The sequence below is a fragment of the Passer montanus genome, unplaced genomic scaffold (assembly GCF_014805655.1).
Source record: "Passer montanus isolate IOZ18808 unplaced genomic scaffold, ASM1480565v1 scaffold15, whole genome shotgun sequence".
NCBI classification, from domain to species: domain Eukaryota; kingdom Metazoa; phylum Chordata; class Aves; order Passeriformes; family Passeridae; genus Passer; species Passer montanus.
Window position 1 is genome coordinate 13,216,447 of NW_024362051.1, and position 22,465 is coordinate 13,238,911.

Here is a 22,465-nt window from a genome sequence, read left to right on the forward strand (position 1 = left end):
CTTGCTGCTGATATTTTTAACAGATATTTTGAGATTTAAAGTTCTTTCCTAATAGAAATCTTGTAAAATTGTGTTTCTGCAGGGTGTGTGCTCAGTAGTGCTGTCACTTTATACAGACAGGGTCAAACTCTTCACTGTCACCTCTAAAAGCATTTCACCATTGAATTCTTTCAGGTTTTGATATGTGATTACGGAGGGGGAGGCTGTTAAAGAGAATTTTCATGAACAAAATCTCTGTTCTACTCAGAGCCCACTCACAACACGGCCTTCAGAGCATCACCTTTCCTCCCTGCCATAAAAGCAATTCATATGAACCATGATCATGTGGAACAGTGTCACAAAACTGAGCCTTTTCCAGCTCAGAGGGGGCCAAGAAGGAGCAATCCCAGCCCCAACAGCTCAAAACCAGCACCTGGTGACAAACTGCCTGAATGAAAATAGAAAAAATAATAATAAAAAAAAAGATCCTACAAAAATAAAATAAAAAAGTGGTGTTTTAGTGTTCACAGCTCCAGGTTTGCTCCTCCTCAATCCATCAGAATTTCCTCCCTTTCCAGGAGGGACTGCAGGGAAATGACACATAAAGAGCATTTATCCAGACATATAAATTATGCCTTATAGGACAAGTAGTGTCTTCCTGGCATGAACCCATCCTTTGCCCAGAGAAAACCCAAGAGAGATTTTTTGACTTGTTTATGTAGCAAATATTTCCCCCTCCCCTGGAATGCAAAAGATTTGGCTGCAAAAACCCTCAAGTACAGTAAATCAAATTTGCCTTAAAAAAACTCCACAATAGAAAACTTGTTCTAGGTTAGTATTGATCAGCTCACTTTCACCTTTAAAAATAAAGGAAAAAAAGAAGAAAAAAGAAAAGCAAAGCAAGTCACTTTGGTGATTATGAGAACAGGAACTCATTTTCCTTCCTGCAGCCCTGCCACTGCATTTCAGGCATCCTGTACCAAGTGGGGCCAGTGGAGCTGTCAGAAACCCCCAGGTTTGATACAAAACGAGGACCAAAAAAAGCTGTAGTTGGGTGGGGTGGGGTGGGAAATGCAAACAAAACGTGGCTCTGTTTCCCAGCCATCAATGAAATTCTGCTTCCACCTGCTGGGATGTCCCTGATCATCCTGACTGGTGCAAGAACTCCCTCGGAGTTTCTGAGTGCCAGAAATTCGATTGCTGTGGAATTACTGAAGGAGCAGAAGTTTAAAATTGTCAAGGGAATCCCTCAGTTTCACTTAATTCACAGAGGGAAGACAGAAACCAGGGAGAAAAAAAACCCAATCTGCTATTCCCATATTAAGAGCACATTTGACTTTGGAAGAAGTGATTTCAGTGATGGCTTAAGCCCCAAGCAAACAGAAATGATGATTAAAAGAGCAGGGCCCTGATCTCCAGCAAAGGCAGGGGTGCAGAGCAGCTCCAGGGGGAACAAACTGCATCCCTGAGCCCAGCACGGTCCTTGAGGCCACAGGAGGATTTGTCACCTGCTGCAGGGCCCCTGTACATTCTGGAGGGCCAGCACTGCCTGGGGGACACTGTGCTGCTGAGGCCACCCCAGCTGGCCTGCAGAGCCACCCCAGCTGCAAGCTGGCTCCCAGTGGCACCCCAAACCTGGCAGCTGTGTGCTGCTGCATCCTGAGCTCCTCCAAGCTCGGAGCCCTGCGGGGCAGCTCCATCCATCCCTCCTGGCAGGAGGAGCAGCCACCTGGCCCAGGGGTGCTGTGGGGGCTGGATCACAGAGCAGCACCGACCCCAGCACGGCCTCTGGGATCCGAGGGACAGGAATTCAGCAGGCACAGACTCAGGAGCTGAGGCTGAGTCAGTGCTGGAGCAGGTAAATTACAGTACAGAGCAGACAGGGCTGAGTTATTGCCTGAGGCAGTGGCACAGGGCTGCACTGCCACCTTGGAATGTACAACTGAGCATCACCAGGAGCTGCCAGAGAGCAAAGCCCAGCCCAGCTCCACTGGCCAGGGCTGGCTGTGCCTCACCAGAGCCCGGGCACAGCCAGAGGGATCCCCGTGAGCACCGGGCTCCTTCCTGCAGGAGCTGTGTGTGCTGCTGCTGTGGAACTGGGTACACTGATTCCGTTTGAAGCTGGATTTTTAAATAAAAGTGCTCTCTGTTGCTCCGGCCTCGTGGGTCAGGACACCACTGACAGTTCCAGGACCATTACATATCTGCATTAAGTGAAGAACAACCTCTTCCCTCCCCCTGTTCCCCTCCCTTCCTTTGCCCTGCCCCGCTGCTCAATACGAGATCAGGCGAACCCCAGAGGCCAGGTTACATTTTTACATTTTTGCAGATCTCCATCACAGATGGAAATTTTTTTTTTTTTTTTTTTTTTTTTGCTGGTCATTTCTTGCAACCCATCCACGAGCAGGCCAACCCCAGAAAGAAGAGAGGGCAGTGAAAACCAAACCCCACGAGAGAGAAGAACCACCCCGCGGGCGGCCGTCAGTTTTCCACCGGGGTGGGGTTTGCTAAGGGCTGGCTCACGATGACTTGCACCACGTAGTCCTTCGGGATTTTCAACTCCTCCAGTTTCATTTTGTCTGCCAGGGGTCTCCCGGAGAAGAACCAGCGCTGGCTGCCCGGCTCCACTCCCTCCACGGCGTGCAGCCGCCGCTTCATGTGGTACACGGTGTCCATGCTGCGCACCAGCAGCTTCAGGTCTTTGCCCGTGGACAGGCGCAGGCGCAGCTGGCACTCGTGCCCGGAGTTGGGAGGGGGGTCAGGGATGTCCAGGGTCTCCAGGTCACCCTTCTCCTCGATCATGTTGATGGGTGGGGCAAGGCAGTAGACGGGGAGCTGGTAGCGGTTGCCCAGTTCATCGTAACACTCCGTAAGAGCACCTTGAGGAGAGAAAAGGGGGCAGTGAGTGGGAATTCCTGGCACGCTGCACTCTGCAGTGGTGGCTCTGGGAAGTTTTACCCTGCTCTTCAACCGCCCAGGAGGTGAGGCTGGAATTCAGGCTTTAAAGGACCAGGCAAAAATCGTCAATGCGCCACTTTGTTTGTAAACAGATAAAAATCATCAATGTCCCACCTTGCTTGCATAAAGACATTTTTAAAATCATCAATGCCCCCAACTTGTTCGCATACATTTTAAAAATCATCAATGCCCCACTTTGTTTGTATACAGATAAAAATCATCAATACCCCACCTTGTTTGCATAAAGACACTTTAAAAATCATCAATGCCCCCATGATGCCCCCACCTTGTTTGCATACATTTTAAAAATCATCAATGCCCCCACCTCATTTGCATACATTTTAAAAATCATCAATCCCCCACCTTGCCTGCATACAGATAAAAATCATCAATGTCTTTATGCAAACAAGGTGGGGTATTGATGATTTTTATCTGTATACAGATAAAAATCATCAATACCCCACCTTGCCGGCATACAGATAAAAATCATCAATGTCTTTATGCAAACAAGGTGGGGTATTGATGATTTTTATCTGTATACAGATAAAAATCATCAATACCCCACCTTGCCGGCATACAGATAAAAATCATCAATGTCTTTATGCAAACAAGGTGGGGTATTGATGATTTTTATCTGTATACAGATAAAAATCATCAATACCCCACCTTGTTTGCATAAAGACACTTTAAAAATCATCAATGCCCCCACCTCATTTGCATACATTTTAAAAATCATCAATACCCCACCTTGCCTGCATACAGATAAAAATCATCAATGTCCCACCTTGCTTGCATAAAGACACTTTAAAAATCATCAATGCCCCTACCTCGTTTGCATACAGATATTTTAAAAATTATCAATGCCCCACCTCGTTTGCACGCAGACATTTTAAAAATCATCAATGCCCCACTCTGTTTGAAATTTGGGGTTGAGATAAAAGCACACAGCCCCTAAAAGCCAAACACCCAGAAAAATCAGGATGAAGTGCCAGAGCAGGCAGCAGGGACGAGGATGTGCTCCCATGTCTCATTTCAGCAGCAGCATGGCCAAGGTCCAGCACACAAAAATGCCACTTGGAGCAATTCCACTGGGCTGAGCCCGAGCTGTGAAAATGCAGGAGAGCATTTTTCTCCGTGAAAGGAGGATTCTGTAACTTCTCAAACATCCCCAAACTGCTGAAATGGTTCTTGCAGGCCTTGTTTTAGTGAGCAGTGCCAGGACAAACAAACACGGCCACCACAGAACAGCACCCAGCAGGGATTTTGGATTTCCACAGCTCCTCTGAGCCCACATTCAAACCCCAGAGTGTCAGGAGGGGTTTTTATATCCCTAAACTCCCTTGGGATCATCTGGGTGCTCAGGAATTCTACCCCATGCTGAAGCACCAAATACACGCTGAGTTTTTCACGGTGTAACTTCATAAAGCAGATTTATAAAATGGATTTCAGGTGCTAGCCTAGAAAAGCAGCAGCACATTTTCTGTGCTGTTGGAAGAATTCAAGGCAGAGCAGGCTGAAAGCAGAGCCTGGGACACTGAGGAAGCTGCATCCCAAAAGCAGGAATCCCTTCTCCCTGTGGTTAAACCCCCCTGCCCTGGTCTGAATTTACCTGGAGCACCAATTTCCACATTTCTGCCCCTAGAGGGGCACAGTCACTTGCCAAATTACCCATCCTTGTGGAGCTGGGAATGCTTGAAGAGGAGCCAAGTCCTTGAGACAGAACATTAAAAACCTCTTTGACTGTTCTGCACACAACAGCCAAGTGCTCCTTGTTAAAAACTAAGGGGTTTTTTTTTAAATTTGGAGTTTTTTCATGCTGACACTGAGTTCTCTTAAACTTTGCTGTTTGATCAGCAAAATTACCACAATATAGAATTATAACTCAGGGATATGTGGTGCCACCCAGCCCAGTGTAACAGCAGCATCTTCTGGTGGAAGTATTTTAGATAGAAATACTCTTTTTTAAAGGATAATTTATGTTGGCAAAAGTACACAGAGGAAATAATTCAAAAGATCAATGTTTTAGGCTTTCTGTTTGTACAGGCAGCACCGAGGCATCTGTGCCCTGAGATTTATCAGAGAACAAAACAAAAGGAAATAAAATTATCTAATTACATGAACTCATTACAGTGTTTTACCATTAATGAACTTCAGAGCAAACCAACTTTTATCAAAGCTGTGCTGGACCCAAACCCTTTTATGCTTCTTGGCCATTTACAGACCCAAGCCTGGAGTTCCCACACTTCAGTTTTGTTTTACAACGTTCATTTCACTCCTCATCTATTTGATAAATGTCACAGGACTAAATTCCAGACATAGAAACAAATTTGCTGCTAAAAACAAGCCAAAATCCAAACCTCAACAGCCTTTCAATGCAGCTAAAGCAGCTAAAATTTCTTCAAAAGCCATTTCTCTTAAAAAGAATGCATCAGCTTTAGAAGAGCTCCTCAAAGAGTTAATTAAATAATAAGAGTTTAAATAACATATGGGGAGCTTGCTGAGGAATTCCTGCATCATTTATCTGGCTGCCCAGCTGAGCTAACATGGAGGTCAAAGCTGGTGCTATAAACACTGGATTCCTTCATCATCATCAGATAAGCAATATTAAAACAAATCCTCTCAAACAGCAGCTAACTTGGAGGTCTGCAGCTAAAAAAATAAATAAATAGAAATATACACAGCAGAGAAAAGCTCTTGCCAATAAAACCCCACAGTCCCATGCCAGGCTGAGAAATGGTTTCTACCAAGCTGGTAAAGTAAGAACAGGTTATTAAACCTCACCAGTAATCCCAGTCTTCCTTTCATCCTGGTGGAAATGTCCCCTGTCCCAAGTCCCAAAATGTCCCAGCATTGCTGGTCTGACTGAAAATCACAGGAAATCAAACATCCCAAATAGAGAACATGTCCTAAAACTGATGTTCTAACTGAAAATCACAGAAAATCAAATATCCCAACTAGAGAATACAACATTGCTGTTCTAACTGAAAATCACAGGAAATCAAACATCCCAACTAGAGAATATGTCCTAAAATTGATGTTCTAACTGAAAATCACAGAAAATCAAATATCCCAACTAGAGAATACAACATTGCTGTTCTAACTGAAAATCACAGGAAATCAAATATCCCAACTAGAGAACACTTACTAACATGGCTTTTCTAACTGAAAATCAAATTTCTGATCCTTCCTGCAGGATACAGCAGCTTGCACCACATTTAGCTGGAAGGGGCACTAAAGGACTATAAAGTTTTTATGAGAAAGTGGAAAACAAGAGAGAAATAATTTTTTTTTTTGTTGTTTTTCTGTCCCCTAGGCAGCAGGGTCCTTCCAGCCCAGGAAGGAGCAGCCTCCTCAGAGCAGAGGAGGAAAAGGCAGCCCAGAGATGCTCAGAACAGCCACCCCACATCCCAAATGAGCCTCATCTCCCTCCCCTTCCCCAAACCAGAGAGGTTCAGATGCCAAAGCCTCAAGGATTGGAGTTTTCACTGCTGGACCATCCAAAGAAACCTCTGGAAGGGGCAGATTCCGGGAGGAAGGCAGCAGGGAGGAAGGGTGGCAGACAATGCAAAAAAACAACAGCAGATGGGATTATTTTAATATTTCAGGATTTGGGGAGTGAGGGATTCTGGAAGGAGCTTCTTGTTGGTTGTTATCCAGGTAGGAGACAGCTTGAGAATTTCAGAGGGAAAAATAAGCAGATGTGATCATCAAGCATAAGGGAACGGGAACATTTTGAAATTAATTGCTTCGCCAGCCACAAAAACTTTGTTTTATGAAGATTATGGGGATATTTCACTGGATTTGGAAGGGAAAAGACTAAAAAAGGACTGGTTGAAATACTGCTTCCACCCCTAAGCAGTTCAGAGTTTGGACTTCTCCTCCTGCAAGACCAACAATTTAAGAGCTTTCAATGACAGGAAGCTCAACTTTTGCAAGAGTTATTAAGTCAAGCAACTATGGTCACACTCACCTGAGAACACAGAAATTTTTGATGCATTTGGAATGGCATTTTGGCATTTCCTGAAGCTGCACACCATTCTCTTCAGGAAAATTCTTGTTTTCTGTTCATAAAATGCCTTCAAGTTTTAGAGCAATTTTGAGGAGCATTGCTCAGAAACACCCAAAACTTAAGACCTGAGCAGATTTCCATTTTATTTCCCCCTTCTCTCAGCCAGATTTGCTGCAGGAAGAGAAATTAAGACAACAGAACCCAAAATGTAGCACTGCAGTGAGACTCAGCTAATTTAAGGAGACTGTCTGTGTATAACACATTTGCCCAAGGAACAGCTGGTTCAGTTGTTTTTCTGACTGAAAATCTCCATTCCAAAGCCAAGCTGAGCCTGGATTGCTGAATAAATTGGGGAAAGCAGAGCTCTCACCTGTGGAGTATTGATTTGGACCCAATATAAATCACTGATGCCTGAAATTCAGAAGGAAAACAAAGAAGTCTCTGGGTCTTACAGCAGGGCAGTTCCTGGAGAGCAAAGATGAGGCAGAAAAGCTGAATTATCTCTTCATCGTTATTAGCTGCTGATTCTAGCTCTGAACTGGGAAATACACGATTTTATAAGGAAAACATCCCTGTGCTGACACCAGGAGCACGTGGGAGAGGTGGAGGGTGGCTCCTGCAGAGGGGCAGCAGGGCTGGGACAGGAGCAAACACACAGTGCTGTGCTCCACTCACCTCCAGGCAGCCCCAGCTGGGAGGAATTCACCCCCAAAAGCTCGTCCTGACTGAATCCCAACAGAAACTGCTCACTTCATCCCTGGAAGTGTCCAAGGCTGCTGTTACCAGAGTGGCTTTCCTGTTTTCCAGAGGGAAATTTGTGGGAATACTCGTGCAAGTCAGTGCCTTGCACAGTGTAGAGAGAACAATAAAGAATTGATGGTGTGGGGGAAACACTTGGCAATAAAGCACCCATGTAAACCCCCCTCCTGTGCTCCTTCCACACTAAATTTCCGTGGGTTCTGCAGGTTGGAACTGGCAGAAAGCTCCTGGACAAAGGTGCAGTTTGCATCCTGAGGCAGGGCACGAGTGCTCTGCTCTCATCCCCACCCTGCCTCTGGCACTGCAGCTCCTGAAGGAATGGGTTTGCAGATAATGAGTGTTAAGCATTTAATAATTCTCATTTCAAATCCACTGAAAAACAGCTCTTCCATTATGGGAACATTATTGGTCTGGCTCCTTTCCACACCGGGAAACAACTCCCAGAGCCAGCAGATCCCAGGGCTCCAGAGCTGCTTGGTGAGCAGGTGGGAAACAACTCCCAGAGCCAGCAGGAGATCCCAGGGCTCCAGAGCTGCTTGGTGAGCAGGACCAGCTCAGTCCCACGTGTGACACACAGGAATTTAACTGAAAACAGGAGTTTATAGAGGAAAAGAGGAGGAAAAAAGAGGCTCTGACACCCTTCCCAACCTCGAGGATCCTCCCCAGCTGCTTTTCCTGCAGTCACAGAATGGCTGGGTCTGGAGATCACCCAGTCCAACCCTTCCAAGGCACCTGGAGCAGGTGACACAGGGACACATCCAGGTGGGTCTGGGATGTCCCCAGAGAGGGAATTCCACAAGCTCCCTGGGCAGCTGCTCCAGGGCTCTGCCACTCTCCACAGAAACAAGTTTTTCCTCCATAAAAATAATACCAAATACCAATAATAATACCAAAATAAGACTTTTAAAGAGCAATTCCCAGTTGGAGAATGCAAGCAAAGATCCCTCAGGTGTATCCAAGCCCTCCTGCCCCAAACTAAGCACAGCCCACCCTAACCCAGGGCAGGCTCCTCACTGAACAGCTTGTCCAGAGAAACTGTGGCTGCCCCATCCCTGGAAGTGTCCAGGGCCAGGCTGGAAAAAGCCAGGACAGTGAAGGTGTCCCTGCTATGGCAGGGGGTGGGACTGCATGAGCTTTAAGGTCCCCACCCACCCAAATTTTGGGAAAATCCTGCTGCACGTGTGCCATGTGCATCGCTGGGCTTGCTGATCCTCTGCCTCTACCACAGCAGAGCACCAGCACCACTTCACTCATTAGCACTAATTAACTAGGCTGAAGGTGAAAGATAATTAACAGAGCCTTCTGAAACAGAGGAATTTCTGCTAAATGAGCCACTTTTGTTCAGGTTTTAGCCCCAGCTCCCAGCTGTGCCTCCCTCACTGTGCCTGATGTGCTGGAGCAGGGAGAGCAGAGAGAGCAGGGATGGGACACTTGGGAAACCAAATCCCTCAAAATTCCTCTTAGAAATCCACACCAATGCCAGCAGCAGCAGTGCAATGCTGGCAGAGGAGCTGGAATCTGTCACCCCACCTCGCTCACCTGATGGAGACCAGGGAGGAAGGGACCCACACCAGAAATCTCCAAATCTCCCAGCAGTGTAACTTCCACAAGCCACCTAATCCTCCCCTGAAACAGCTTTACCAGAGCTCACATTCCTCCAGTCTGTGCAGTTCATTGGCTTTCCATCACTGGCTTTGATAAATAAAGTAATTATGCACTAATGCTCAGTAGTTGTCATGTTAACAACACCATATGTACTGCTACTTCCACATCCCTGTAAAACTTGGATCTAATATTGCATGGAAGGAACAGCTTCCAAGAGATATTCCAGCAGGGTTCAAAGATGACAAGTCATTTTACTAATGAAGTATTCATCTACTACTCTGCTTTGCATGTCATGAAAATAAATGCCTGTCTAGACAGGCTTCTTAGATAAAAATTTAAAAATAAAATGGTTGGTAAAAGAGCTTCTCTGTGTATCCTCTTGATTTACATTTGCTTTTCTGCATTATCCAGCTTCTTCAAGGGGCTGGAGGGTTTTGGAGGAGAAAAGGAAAGCAGAATATCTCCACCAGCTGAGGTGGTGATCCCTCCAAGCACAGCTGCCCTGGCAGTGGTTGAAGTCCCCAGGTCACCTGCTCAGGGTGAGGCTGAACCCAGATTTACACAAGTTGTCACTGCCTTGGTTACCATTGATTTTTTACTGTAAATCCAGAGTGAACACCTGGCACTCAGCATCCCACATCCCACACCTGGCATGGCTCAAATGGAAACCAAACAGGAGCTCACATCATCCACGTGGCAGAAATTTCCTTTTTCTTGCCAACCACTGACACTGACAGATTGTGTCCCTGGAAGTCTACGAAGTGCCACATCCAGGAATTCCTGGGACACTCCAGGGATGGGGATCCAACCCTCCCTGGGCAGTTCCAGTGCCTGAGCCCCCTTTCCATGGGGAAATTCCTGCTGTGCCCACCCTGAGCTGCCCTGGCCCAGCCTGAGGCCGTTCCCTCTCCTCCTGTCCCTGTTCCTGGAGCAGAGACCAAACTCCCCCAGCTCCAACCTCATTCCAGGGAATTGCAGAGAGAGAGGAGGCCCAGACTTGTTGGGATGTTCAATCAGCAACTGGTGATCACAACTCGAGCTGCTCCTCTCCTGTGCACTCCAGGCAGGGAGTTCAGCCCCCAAACAATCCCCTGCTCAAAATGAGATTTCAGAGAGTTTAATCTGAGCTCCGAGTGGATCTGGAGGGTGGATGCAGCTTTAACAAGTGCTGCATCATCCCAAATTTCCACTTGGAAATTCGGGATGAGGCAGCACTTGTTAAAGCTCCAGGCAAAGCAGCAGCAGGATGTCACAATATTCCTTTATTCTTTTAACAGTGCCCAGTGAAGGCAACACGAGGCCAGAATGACCCAGACAAAGAGCGAGGTTTGTGCTGCACCTTTGTTCTCCTGCTCCCACCTCCCTGCAGCCCCTGCTGCCCTTCCAGGACCTCCCTGCAGCCCCTGCTGCCCTTCCAGGACCTCCCTGCAGCCCCTGCTGCCCTGCCAGGACCTCTCTGCAGCCCCTGCTGCCCTTCCAGGACCTCCCTGCAGCCCTTCCAGGACCTCCCTGCAGCCCCTGCTGCCCTTCCAGGACCTCCCTGCAGCCCCTGCTGCCCTGCCAGGACCTCCCTGCAGCCCCTGCTGCCCTTCCAGGACCTCCCTGCAGCCCCTGCTGCCCTTCCAGGACCTCCCTGCAGCCCCTGCTGCCCTGCCAGGACCTCCCTGCAGCCCCTGCTGCCCTGCCAGGACCTGCTCCCGAGCCTGGCTCATCATTTGCACGCTCAGTCTCCAAGGATCAGCAGTAAAAATGTGCAAGGCTCCAGGGAGGTCAGGCAGCCTGACACGATCCCACATCTGAAAATAAAACTCCAGCACGAGGCTGGCCAGGCTGGGGGGTGGAGGGGATTAAAGGAGGTCACAGGAAGATCTGGGTGTTGCTTTATTTGCTCCTCACCTCCACAGTGTTGTTCTTTCAGAATGGAGGCCCTTATTTAAAATAAAATTTAAATAAATAAAATAAATATTTTTATTTACTTAAATAAAATTTAAGTAAATAAAAATAAACTAAAATAAAACAAATTAAAATGAAATAACACAACATAAAATAAAATTTAAAAATTAAAAAATGTAAAAAAATCAAGTAAATAAAAATAAACTAAAATAAAACAAATTAAAATAAAACAACACAACATAACATAAAATAAAATTTAAAATTTTAAAAATAAAAATAAAATAATAATAATTAAAAATAAACTAAAATAAAATAAAATTTAAAAATTTAAAAATAAATGTAAAATAAAATAATAATAATTAAAAATAAAATAAAATTTAAAAATTTAAAAATAAATGTAAAATAAAATAATAATTAAAAATAAAATAAAATAATGTAAAATAAAATAAAATAAAATAAAATAAAATGTGGCCCTTATTTAAAATAAAAAAGAGGAAAAATGACTGATAAAGCACAAAGGTGGAAGACTGAATGTTGGTGCTGCCTCATGCCCTGAATGTGCCCTGAGCAGAGGCTGCACAGATGGTGAGAGCCCAAAAAAGGTTAAACATTCAAGGCCTTGCTGTACCTGTGACCTTCTATAAAAACCTTCCTCGATCACTCAGGAATTATTAAAAGCACCTCGGAGGTTTCCTTGCTCCTGTGCAGTTTCAAGGTGGGAGCACAGAGCTCATCCTGCCGCAGGTTTTCTTTGCAGTCCAGCTACAAACCAAGCACTGCTTGCTCTGGGCTGGGCTCAGCAAAAAAAAAAGGTTTTTTTTTCTCAGAGATGATTTTCTCAGTGCTGACTGTCAGCAGAAAGCAGCTCCCAGCTCTAGGTGCACAAAATCCTTGGAAATTTGGATTTTCCCAGAGGTCAGGCTGTCTGTAACACACTCAGGGAGTGACTCTGAGTTATCAGCCTGAGTATTTATTGAAGGAGCCTGTGGAACATTTAAAAATCCCGAAATAGCTCAGGAGTGCTGCCCATGCTCAGCTCAGGCAGGATTTCCTCAGCCACTGCCTGCCCCTAAAGGGTTAAAGGGAGAAACTTTCTGGGGGTCACACACTTTGCCTTGGTTTTGGAGAAAAGTCACATTATTATTATTATTATTATTATTATTATTATTATTATTATTATTGTTATTGTTATTATTATTATTATTATTTTGTTAAAATAAAAACAAAAATTAAAATTTAAATTTAAATTAATTTATTTATTATTTTTATTATAATAAATTTATTTAAATTCATTATTTAAATTATTATTATTTAAATTCCTGAATCAAACCAGCAGAAGATGCCAAGTGTTTTGGCCACAAGCCAGTGGAGGTGATGGCAGAGCAGTGGGATGAGGCAGAGGCAGGTGGGACTGGTGGGATTGGGGCTCCTGGAGGGATTGGAGCCCTCAGGTTGGGAAATATTCCCTCCAGGAACACCAAAGCACAGCTCCAGAAGGCAGCAGAGCCACCCCTGAGATCACTGGAAAGTTCTCACTGGAATCTTCAGGGGAAAACCCATTTTAAACTTCATTTCCCACTCCCATTTTAAAGAGTTCATATTTCTTTTTCTCATTTCCCAAGCAGACAGCAAGGCAGCCCCTCCACTGAGAGCAGCCAGAAATGAGCAAATGTCCACTCCTGGAATATTTAATAATCAGACACCACGTCCTGGCCACCATCAGATAGCACAGGACAATTATTCACCTGAGCCAGACACATCTGTCTGCAACATCTGCAGCACCCAGCCAACCAACAACTTCCTACATGAGGAACTGGAGATGTTTTTTGGCACAAATCTGGGTTTATTTTGAGCCACTTTGGGTTTGTTGCTTTGTTTTTTGGGGTTTTTTTTTGTTTTGGGGTTTTTTTTTGTTTGTTTGTTTGGTTGGTGGTTTCTTTTTTTGTTTTGGTTTTGGTTTTGTTTTGTTGTTTTTTTTTTCCTTAAAGGAATTAGCTGCAATTTTCTGGTCACACATGAATGGTTAAAAAACCCCTAAACCAGCATTTCTGAAAAGTGCTGCTCAGTCACCCTCCCCACACCAAAAAGACAAACTGAAACCAAAGGCAGGAAATAGAGAGGCAAGTGCTGAGGGGAAGAGACTCCAGAAGAGCCCAAGAATTCTGTGGACAAAGCTCCTCAAAATACCTTTCAAAACACAAGAGCAGAAGTTAAAGATATTTAAGGAAAACAACTGTAGGATGGAGCCCTAAGTGGGGCTTTTATTTGAAGGGTTGAGAGTTTCTAACCTGCACTTAGATATATAAATATTCCAGCCAACCATAACTGCTTTACATCCTGAGGATTTGATTCGTTTTCCTTCCACTTGAAGAAAACACTGGGAATTCAGCATCCCTCAGAAAGGATGCTGTGATCTATTTTAAAAATATTAATCACAGCAGAAATGATGGAAAGCAGCATCTTCATTGGAGGAGGCTGTGAGGAAAAGGATTCTTTTTCAAGGTCAGGAGGGATTTGGAGACACAACAACACAGCACATCCTTTATGGAACCATGGCCATTCCCAAGGGAAATAAATCATTTTCCCAGGTGTGATGGACACAGAAAATGCCAAAAATCACCAAAGGAAGAGCAGCAGAGGAGGAGGAGCTGCCACTGTGGCCCAAACAGGCTGAGGGAAGCTGGAGCTTCCCAAATCCAAATCCCAAATCCAGGCACTCAGCCTGGAGGGAGCACCCCTCCTCTGGATGGAGCTCCTGATGGAAAAGCAACTCCTGTGCCCGGAAAGAGGCAGAGATTTGGGGGATTTCTCCTCAGCAGGAGGCACTTTGTGAGGAGCCAGAGCTGCTCCAGGAGATGGATTTGGGGATGGGCTGGGAAATGGATTTGGGGATGGGCTGGGAAATGGATTTGGGGATGGGCTGGGAAATGGATTTTGAGATGAGCTGGGAAATGGATTTGGGGATGAGCTGGGCTCCCACACTCCAAAAAATGGGTTTTGGAATGAGCTGGGCTCCCCAGCTCTGGGAATTGGATTTTGGGGTAACTTGGGCTGCACCACTCTGGGAAATGGATTTTGGGATGAGCTGGGAATTGGATTTTGGGAAGAGCTGGGCTCCCACACTCCAAAAAATGGGGTTTGGAGATGAGGTGGTCTCCCCAACTCTGAGAAATGGATTTTGGAATGAGTTGGGCTCTCACACTCCAAAAAATGTATTTTGAGATGGGCTGGGCTCCCCAAATCTGGGAATTGGATTTTGGGGTGAGCTGGGATCCCCCACTCTGGGAATTGGATTTTGGGATAAGTTGGACTGCCCCATTCTGGGAATTGGATTTTGGGATGACCTGGGCTGCCCCACTCCAGGAATTGGATTTTGGGGTGACCTGGGCTGCCCCACTGCTCGGCAGTGCCCGCAGGAGCAGAGCAGAGCCAGCAGAGCCATCTGTGTCCCCCTGTCCCTGTCCCTGTGCTGTCCCTGGGCTGCAGAGCAGGCAGGGACGGGGCTGGAGCACCCCAAACTGGGATGCAGCTCCCAGCCCCTCCCCAGAGGATGCCTGGGTGCTGGGAGGCAGGAAGGGATTCAAGCAGCCCTTTCATGAAATACCCAAAGCATTCACTCCCCATTTCAGCCACGCTCAGCCTACAGAGGGGACCTGACGTCAAGAACCCTTAAAAATAGACATGGATGTGTAGAAGAAAAAGCAAAATAAAAGCACTCTCCTAATGCACACACAGCCTCAGTGCCAGCAGCAGCTTGTCTGCTTCCTCACAAGACAGCAGCAATTGTGGGTTTTAATCCCTTGCCTTTTGGGTTTTTTTAAACTGAAGTAAAAACAAACCAGAAAAAGCTTCCCTGGAACTAATAACTGCTGTCTCCTGAGCAGAGTTTAGTCAAAAAAAAACAAAACCCAAAGCAACAAACCAGGAGGCTCAGCTGTAAATGTTATGATATTCACTACAGATTTTAGAGTTTGATTAACTTTCATGGGCTGCATTTTCCTCTCAGTCCTACTGCTGATCATATTGACAGACAGGCTTTGGTAGCCAGACCTCCCAAAGCTTCCATAACTCTGCTGGAATCTAAAATCAGACAGCCACAGTCACCAAAATATCATTTACTCCCCTTTTAAAGGGGCGTTAGAGAAACCTGAGCGAGTATTTGGTATCCTCACAGAAAAACACAATGTCCAGCAATGTTTTACACGTGTGTAGAGAATGCAACCCATCAAAAATATGATTTTTTGTGATAATTCAAAAGCCTCTTCAGACAAGCAAGCAATTCCTACAGCTTTAATTCCTAGCAATGGATACAGCAATTTTCAGGGAGAAGGGGAATAAAAGCCACCAGGAGCTGGTGGCTTTAAGGGCAGCAGCTCACAGGGGATTCCATTTAAATGCTAAAGTTCCACAGCAAAATTCGCTGTGCAGATTCACTCCAGCACAAATCCATCAATACAGCAGGTTAACTCCAGCACTGCCACCACACAAAAAGCTCTGCAGAAGGACAGAGTTCCACTCCTGGAGCTGTGTCATTTACAGGAACCACCCATGGAATGGTCGGTGTTAAAAACCTACAACACTTTACAGCATTTTGTGGCAGATCTCTCTGAATTACTGTGCAAATTTCAATATTAATGCTTGGCTTGCTGGGCTGTGAGCACACACTGACAGCTCAGCTTTGCAGCAACATAAAATAAAATAAATGGACTCAATAAATGGAGATTTTCATCAACATAAATAAAAAGGGAGTTTTCAACATAGCACAGGGCAACTTTTTATATTGACTACAAGTGATAAATGTTAAAAATACCCAAAACCCCAAAGCTGGTGCTGGAGTGCCCATCCCTGGAGGTGTCCAGGAACAGATTCCACAGAGTTCTGGAAATCAGGCAGCTCCAGAGGTGCAGCTCTGTAATTTTGCTTTTTGTTTGGAGGCAACACTGGACTCACCTGTGGCACTGATAAATCTGTGACTGAGATCTGCAGGTGGCACTCAGAGCTCTGGGGACAGGGTGGGGCTGCCCACAAGCTGGCCTGGATCTTGGAAATCTTTTCCAACCTCAGTAATTCTGGGATTGTGTGATTTAATTAGCAGTTTTGCTGGAATCAGGAATTTGTGGGAAACCCCCCACACTGCTGCTCTTGGCTTTGAGGGCTTTCCTTGTTGTTGTTTAGGACTTTTTTCTGCTTTTCTGACTCATATTTCACCCAAAGGAGAAGAAAATGCTCTATTCAGAGTGGGAATATCTCAGTGATGGCCTTTATTCCTCCCCAGCATTTCAGGGAAATGTTCCCATCCCAGTCTGGGATGCAAATAAAGCAAATAAAGAGGCAGAGCTGCTCCCAGGAAAATCCAGCTGGGACACAGGAGCTGTGTCTGGAGGCCCAGAAAAGCTGAAAACTCAGCAGAGAGACCCTTCCATCATCCAACAGCATGAGAGGAGCTAAACCCCAACACCCTGAGGGGAAATGTCCACCCTGGAATTGATTGCCAGTAAGGGTTAAAAACTGCCCTGACCCAAAGCTGATGGTGGAGAGGCTTTAAGGGTAAATTTTACTTTATTGGGTTTTTTTTTTTTGTAAATTTTTAATTGAATTTTTTGTAAATTTTATTGTATTTTTGGTAAAATTTATGTATTGTATTTTATTACCTATTAAAGGTAACCTGTATTTTATTACCTATTAAAAGTAACCTGTATTTTATTCCAACTTCCCCCTGTATAAATTGAGTTTTTCTGCCATCTTCAATTTATATTTTAGCCACAAAGCAAAACAATGCAAGGGCTGCAAAGATGCAACCTCTGAGATATTTAACCCCAGTATCCTGGGAACTCTGCTGCAGCTCATCAAGTGTCCAGCCTGGAATTTAAAAACTCCACTTAACCCCAGCCAGATTGCAATTAATATTAATGACTTGCAGGCCAAGTTCAGCTCAACGTTATTATAAAATACTACACACTCCAAGATTTCCTGTTTGATAGCTGAGAAGTATGGAAAACTCTTCTTCATGAAATTTAAATGCACTCATTAATAAAATATGGAGGATGTGCTACTTTAAGACAGGAGGAGGAGAAAAAAGGAGTATAAATTGGTGATAACGTTATTTCTATTTTTAAAGCCATCCCACAGAGTCACCCAAGATAGATGAGAAGTGCTAAGCCCATCCCACGAGCTTATTTATTTATTTAATACTTCTTACACGCTATTTTTAACAGCAGCAGCCAGCAAAAGGCATCCATTAGAAAAATTACACTGCTCAGAGAATTCCTCACACCAGAGCAGTGGCAGATCTGGCTGGAAGCAGCCTCAGAAAAGATTTTTTTTTTTTATTTTTCCCTTTCCTTTCCTGTAGGATTCTGGAATAAAAAAAAGCAATTTTATTTTTGCAGCATCAGCTCAGCCTGTGTTTGTCAGTCCTTCCTCACTCCCCAGCCCCTCCTCTCCCTCCTCCACTTCCTGCAAGTTTCATTTTCTCAGGAACCCAAGGTCTGAACACAGGGACACTCAGATGGGCACGCAGGGCTTGGCTTGGGTTTTATTTATTTTTTTTAAAGCCTCTTGTTGTACACACAAAAATAAATGAAAATAAATGAAAGGGAAAATGGAGCAAATAAATGAAAGGAAACACCACAGCCCCTGGCACTGCAGCATTCTGCAGAAGGAAAAATTAGTCAGAAAGCTTTCTTTTTAAAAAATAAATTTAAAGGAATTTATCCAACAAATGTTGGGTTTTCTTGGGGAATTATTTAGGTTCCCACCAGGAATACAGAGCCCTGAGTGGCACCTCCAGGGATGGGATCCAACCCTCCCTGGGCAGTTCCAGTGCCTGAGCCCCCTTTCCATGGGGAAATTCCTGCTGTGCCCACCCTGAGCTGCCCTGGCCCAACCTGAGGCTGGGTTTTCATCCAAACTTTTTAGACAAGACAGAGCTTGGGCAGGTAAAGAGACCCAGAGGAAAAAAAAACCCAAACAAACAAAAAAAACCCCACAAAAAAAAACCACCAAAAAAACCCCCAAAACACAAAAAAACCCAAAAAAAAAACAACAAAAAAACCACCCCAAAAGAAAACAACTAAAAACCAAAACAAAAAGAAACCAAAAAACAACCAACAACCAAACACCCCAAAAACCCCCAAAAATAATTTTTAAAATCCCCAAAAAACAAAAAAAAAACTCAAAACAAAACAAACCCCAAATAAACAAAAACAAAAACCCAAACCCCAAAACACAAAAAAACCCCAACAAACAACAACAACAAAATACAAAAAAAGCCAAAATAAAACCAAAAAAACCCAAAAATACCTAACAAAAACCCCAAAAAACCCCCAAAAAACAACAACAAAAAAACCCAATCCCAAAACCAAATATTAACTCCCCAAAAAAGGTCTGAAAGCTGAATTTCAGCAGTGCCAGTGTGCCCTGCAGAGCCCAGCAGCTCCCTGGGGCAATGAGAGGGAGCAGGATCCCCTCCTGCTGCAGACTCCACAGCTATTCCCCAATTCTTCCCCAGTTTTGCCCAAAATGAGCTTTTTGTAACCAGAGCCGCAGAGGCTGCTGGGGTCACTCAGAGCAAGGAGAGTTTGTTTGTTTTCCTGCCCGGAGAAAAGCTCACTTTGCATCCCTGGGTCCCTGAGTGAAAGGATTTGATCCAAAATCTCCTCCTCCATGGCACTGCCAATGCCTGGCTCAGGAATATTTGGATTTTTAGAATTATCTGGACTGGGGAGGTCACACTGCACGCAGAGCTTTGCCAACAGCTGATGCTCAAACGTGTCAGAAAGCTGAATAAAAATAAATAATGCAATTCTGTGGGTAGAAAAATCCCCAGTAAGCTCCACATCCTGCATAAAAATTCTAAATATTCTCTCTGTTTGGGATTCAGCCTCAAGCCAGGCCTGGCTTGGGCAGCAGAGCCCCTGGTTCAGCTTTGATTTCTGAGTTATTTCTGAGAAACTCTGAATATTCTGCATGTGGGCCTTAAAAAGCAGATTTTAACCTGCCAGCAGTAGGCAGGACTCAAAGCAAACTGCTGGAAAAACAAATTTAAGAGCTCACATCCATTTGTTTTTTCCCAAATCTGGGAGCCTTGAAACTGCCCATTAGACAAAGTCTGTTTTCTGAGGCACACAAGGGACTGCCCTGTGCCCCCCAAGCCAGGCTGAGCCTTGCAGGCAGGATTCAACTGCTTCAAATTTGGATTTCTGCAGCTCCTCCCTCCCAGTTACAAGCTGTTATGGCACTCTGACAAGAGGCAGCACAGGCCCAACGTGCCAAACACCTTCTTTGCAGGATTTGGTGCCATAAATTGAATGTTTTCCCCTGAAGTGCTGCTCATCTGTGCTCGTGCAACATTTCAGCTGCCAAGGCAGCTCATTAACGGGGGCTCATCAAATTCATTACTGAAATAATATCCCCCTTGCTGCTCCTGGCTCCAAATTTTCATTTGTTAAGATAATTATGTTTTTACCAGGCTTTTGTATGGTCAGAACCAGACTCAGACCCTCACAGAGAGGAACTTTCCCACATTAAAGACAATTTTTGAGGGCTGATGTGAGGGAGACACCACAGTGCAAGGTAACCTGTATTTTATTCCACCTTCACCTTGTATAAATTGAGTTTTCCTGGCACCTACAATTGATATTTTAGCAACTAAAAACAATGCAGCAACTGCCTTAGGTCTGCAAAAATGCAATTTCTGAGTTCTTATTTCCATTTATCTGAATGGTGACTTCAAATGATCAGTAACTTCTTGCTGGCCCCCTCTCCTTGTATTTCTGTTAGGAATATAGGGAAGTGATTTATTTCAGAGCTGTGGAGGGGGAAATATTAGTTGGAAAAAAAACCAACCCACCCAGCAAGATTCAGAGTAACAAAACAAAGGGGAAAGTACCCAAAATAATACTTCAGTTTATCTCACACAGGATCTAACAGCAGATTGCCAGCCCCAAATTTTTGGGAATTTTTTTCAGGCTCTCCAGAAGAGAAAGTTTAAAAAAACCCCCAACAGTTCAAGTGCCAAAGAAACCCATAAAATCAGGAGGGAAAAATAATCTGCTTCCTTACAAAGAGAAGCTGGGAAACAAAAGTTATGAAAATCGTGCCTTGGAGCATCCAGGTGCTCCAAGAGATCACAGAAAGTCCTAAGTGCTGCCTGGAAGGATCAGACTCAAGCTGAGTATTCCCATGGACCACATCATCCATTCTACTGTAGGAGCCACCAAAAAAAGCAGATTTTCTTGGTCACTCTGTGTATTAACATCATTTTGCTAGGAAACTGGGAACAGGAGCACATCCATACTGAAACCCAGCAGATCATCCATTCCACTGCAGGAACCACCAAAAAAAGCAGATTTTCTTGGTCACTCTGTGTATTAACATCATTTTGCTTGGAAACTCCGAACAGGAGCACATCCATACTGAAACCCAGACATTTTAAACCATTCCATCACTGGTTTTTGGGGTGAAACCATCAGGATTTTAACATGTCACCCCTTGGAGAGGCCACATCTTTCCTGCCTGGAAAGATCAGACTCAAGCTGAGTATTCCCATGGAGCAGATCATCCATTCCACTGCAGGAACCACCAAAAAAAGCAGATTTTCTTGTCCCTCTATGTATTAACACCATTTTGCTTGGAAACTCTGAACAGGAGCACATCCATACCAAAAGCCAGATATTTTAAACCATTCCATCACTGATTTTTGGGGTGAAACCATCAGGATTTTAACCTGCCACCCTTTGGAGAGGCCACATCCTCGGGAGCTGCACCTACCATGGGGTAGTGTTATGTTTGCACCATCAATGATTGCTTGTGCCAGTTCGTGGTCGTTGCTCTCAAAGGCGTGGGCAGCAGCCTTGAGGGCATCCCAAATCTCCTTCCTGCCCTCAAAGGCCGGGGCTGTGTCCCAAAATTCATCCCTCTTACTGCGCAGCTGCCCGTCCGTCATGGGGTAATCGCTCTTCCATTTGGGCTTCTCCTTCTTCAGGGGCTGGTTACGACCAAGAGCCACTGTGGGGGACAAAGAAAAGAGGGAATTCATCAAAATAACACCATAAAATTCCCTTGGGTTGCTCTGTCTTGGATTTACGGTATGCCTCAGGTTTGAGCTTTTCTATTTTTCAGGTTTTCTGCTCTAGCTCAGCCTTCCCAAGGCATCACAGAGCTGAATTTGCAAGCCTGGTCCTTTTTGCTCATCACCTCCCAGGTGATGCAGTGAGAGGGGTGTTATTTATATACTGCTCATGGTTCAGATCTTCATTTCCTGAGAGAATTATGTTTTTACCAGTCTCGTATGGTCAAAACCAGACTCAGAGTCTCCTCAATTTCCCCAGGAGGTCAAAGCACCATGGAGCTTTGGAGAAGGGAGGTCAAATGGATGTGGGCCATGCAATTGTTATTTGCTACTTCTAATTAGGAGCTGACTTTGTTTCTGTGCAAATGCATCCTCCTGCTTTCTGATTTCCCCTGGAAATCCAGGAATCCATCAAGGTTTAAAGAGCATTTTCCTCCTTCTCAATAAACACAACCCCATTTGTTTCCCTTTAACTACAGCTATTTTTGTGTAATAGCCACTTTGAGGTTATCACAGGTATAAAAGTTGACAGATTAAAACTCCCTGCTCCCATCCCCATCAGTGCCTGGGGCTGCAGCAGGAGATTCCAAGCTCACAGAGGTTTTAAGGAGACCAAAACCCCTGGCAGGAGGTTAAGCCACACACCCTTATTCAATCTGACCCCATATGACCAAAGAATGATCAGCTTCCTTTGCTAGCTCAGGATGAGAGACACGTTCATGAGCCTGGAGTGTAAGTCATGGAAAAGAGGAGTTTGAAAAGGATTCCTGCTGGAATGAGCTTTCTATGGATTAAATACCATGGGAGAATGGGTTGGGTTGGAAGGAACCCTGAAGACCATTTAATTCCACCCCCTGCCAAGGGCAGGGACACCTCCCACTATCCCAGGGTGCTCCAAGCTGCCAGGGATGGGGCCACACAGCCAAGAATTTCTTCCCAATACCCAATCTACACCTATTCCCTGTCAGTGTGAATTCATTCCTAGAATCCTGTCCCTCCATCCCTTGGAAATCCTCTCTCTCCATCCTTCCCTTTCTCCCCATCTGCAGCTCCTTCAGGCCACACTGAGATCACCCCAAGGCCTCTCCTCTCCAGGCTGAACAATCCCAGCTCTTAAAACAGAGCAGCTCCATCCCTGCAATCCTGGTGGCCTCCTCTGGAGCCATCTGCACAGAAACCAAGTCAGCTCC

The 22,465-nt window shown here is 45.0% G+C and overlaps 1 protein-coding gene across 1 annotated transcript; it reads right to left on the reverse strand.

Moving 5' to 3' along the window:
• Positions 1-2,317: 2,317 nt before the first annotated feature.
• On the reverse strand, positions 2,318-21,207 carry UBTD2 (ubiquitin domain containing 2). The gene is made up of 2 exons (XM_039701687.1): positions 20,975-21,207; positions 2,318-2,858 (listed from the first exon to the last, which is right to left on the reverse strand). The coding sequence occupies exons 1-2, from the start codon at positions 21,147-21,149 to the stop codon at positions 2,461-2,463; spliced, it is 573 nt and encodes a 190-aa protein (XP_039557621.1). The 5' UTR covers positions 21,150-21,207; the 3' UTR covers positions 2,318-2,460.
• Between the last annotated feature and the right edge of the window lie 1,258 nt (positions 21,208-22,465).

Coding starts and splice junctions, on each gene's coding strand:
- UBTD2 (XM_039701687.1), bottom strand. CDS start 21,149: ATGACGGACGGGCAGCTGCGCAGTAAGAGGGATGAATTTTGGGACACA. Junction 2,859..20,974: donor AAACATAACACTACCCCATG/GTAGGTGCAGCT, acceptor TCTCTCCTCAAG/GTGCTCTTACGGAGTGTTAC.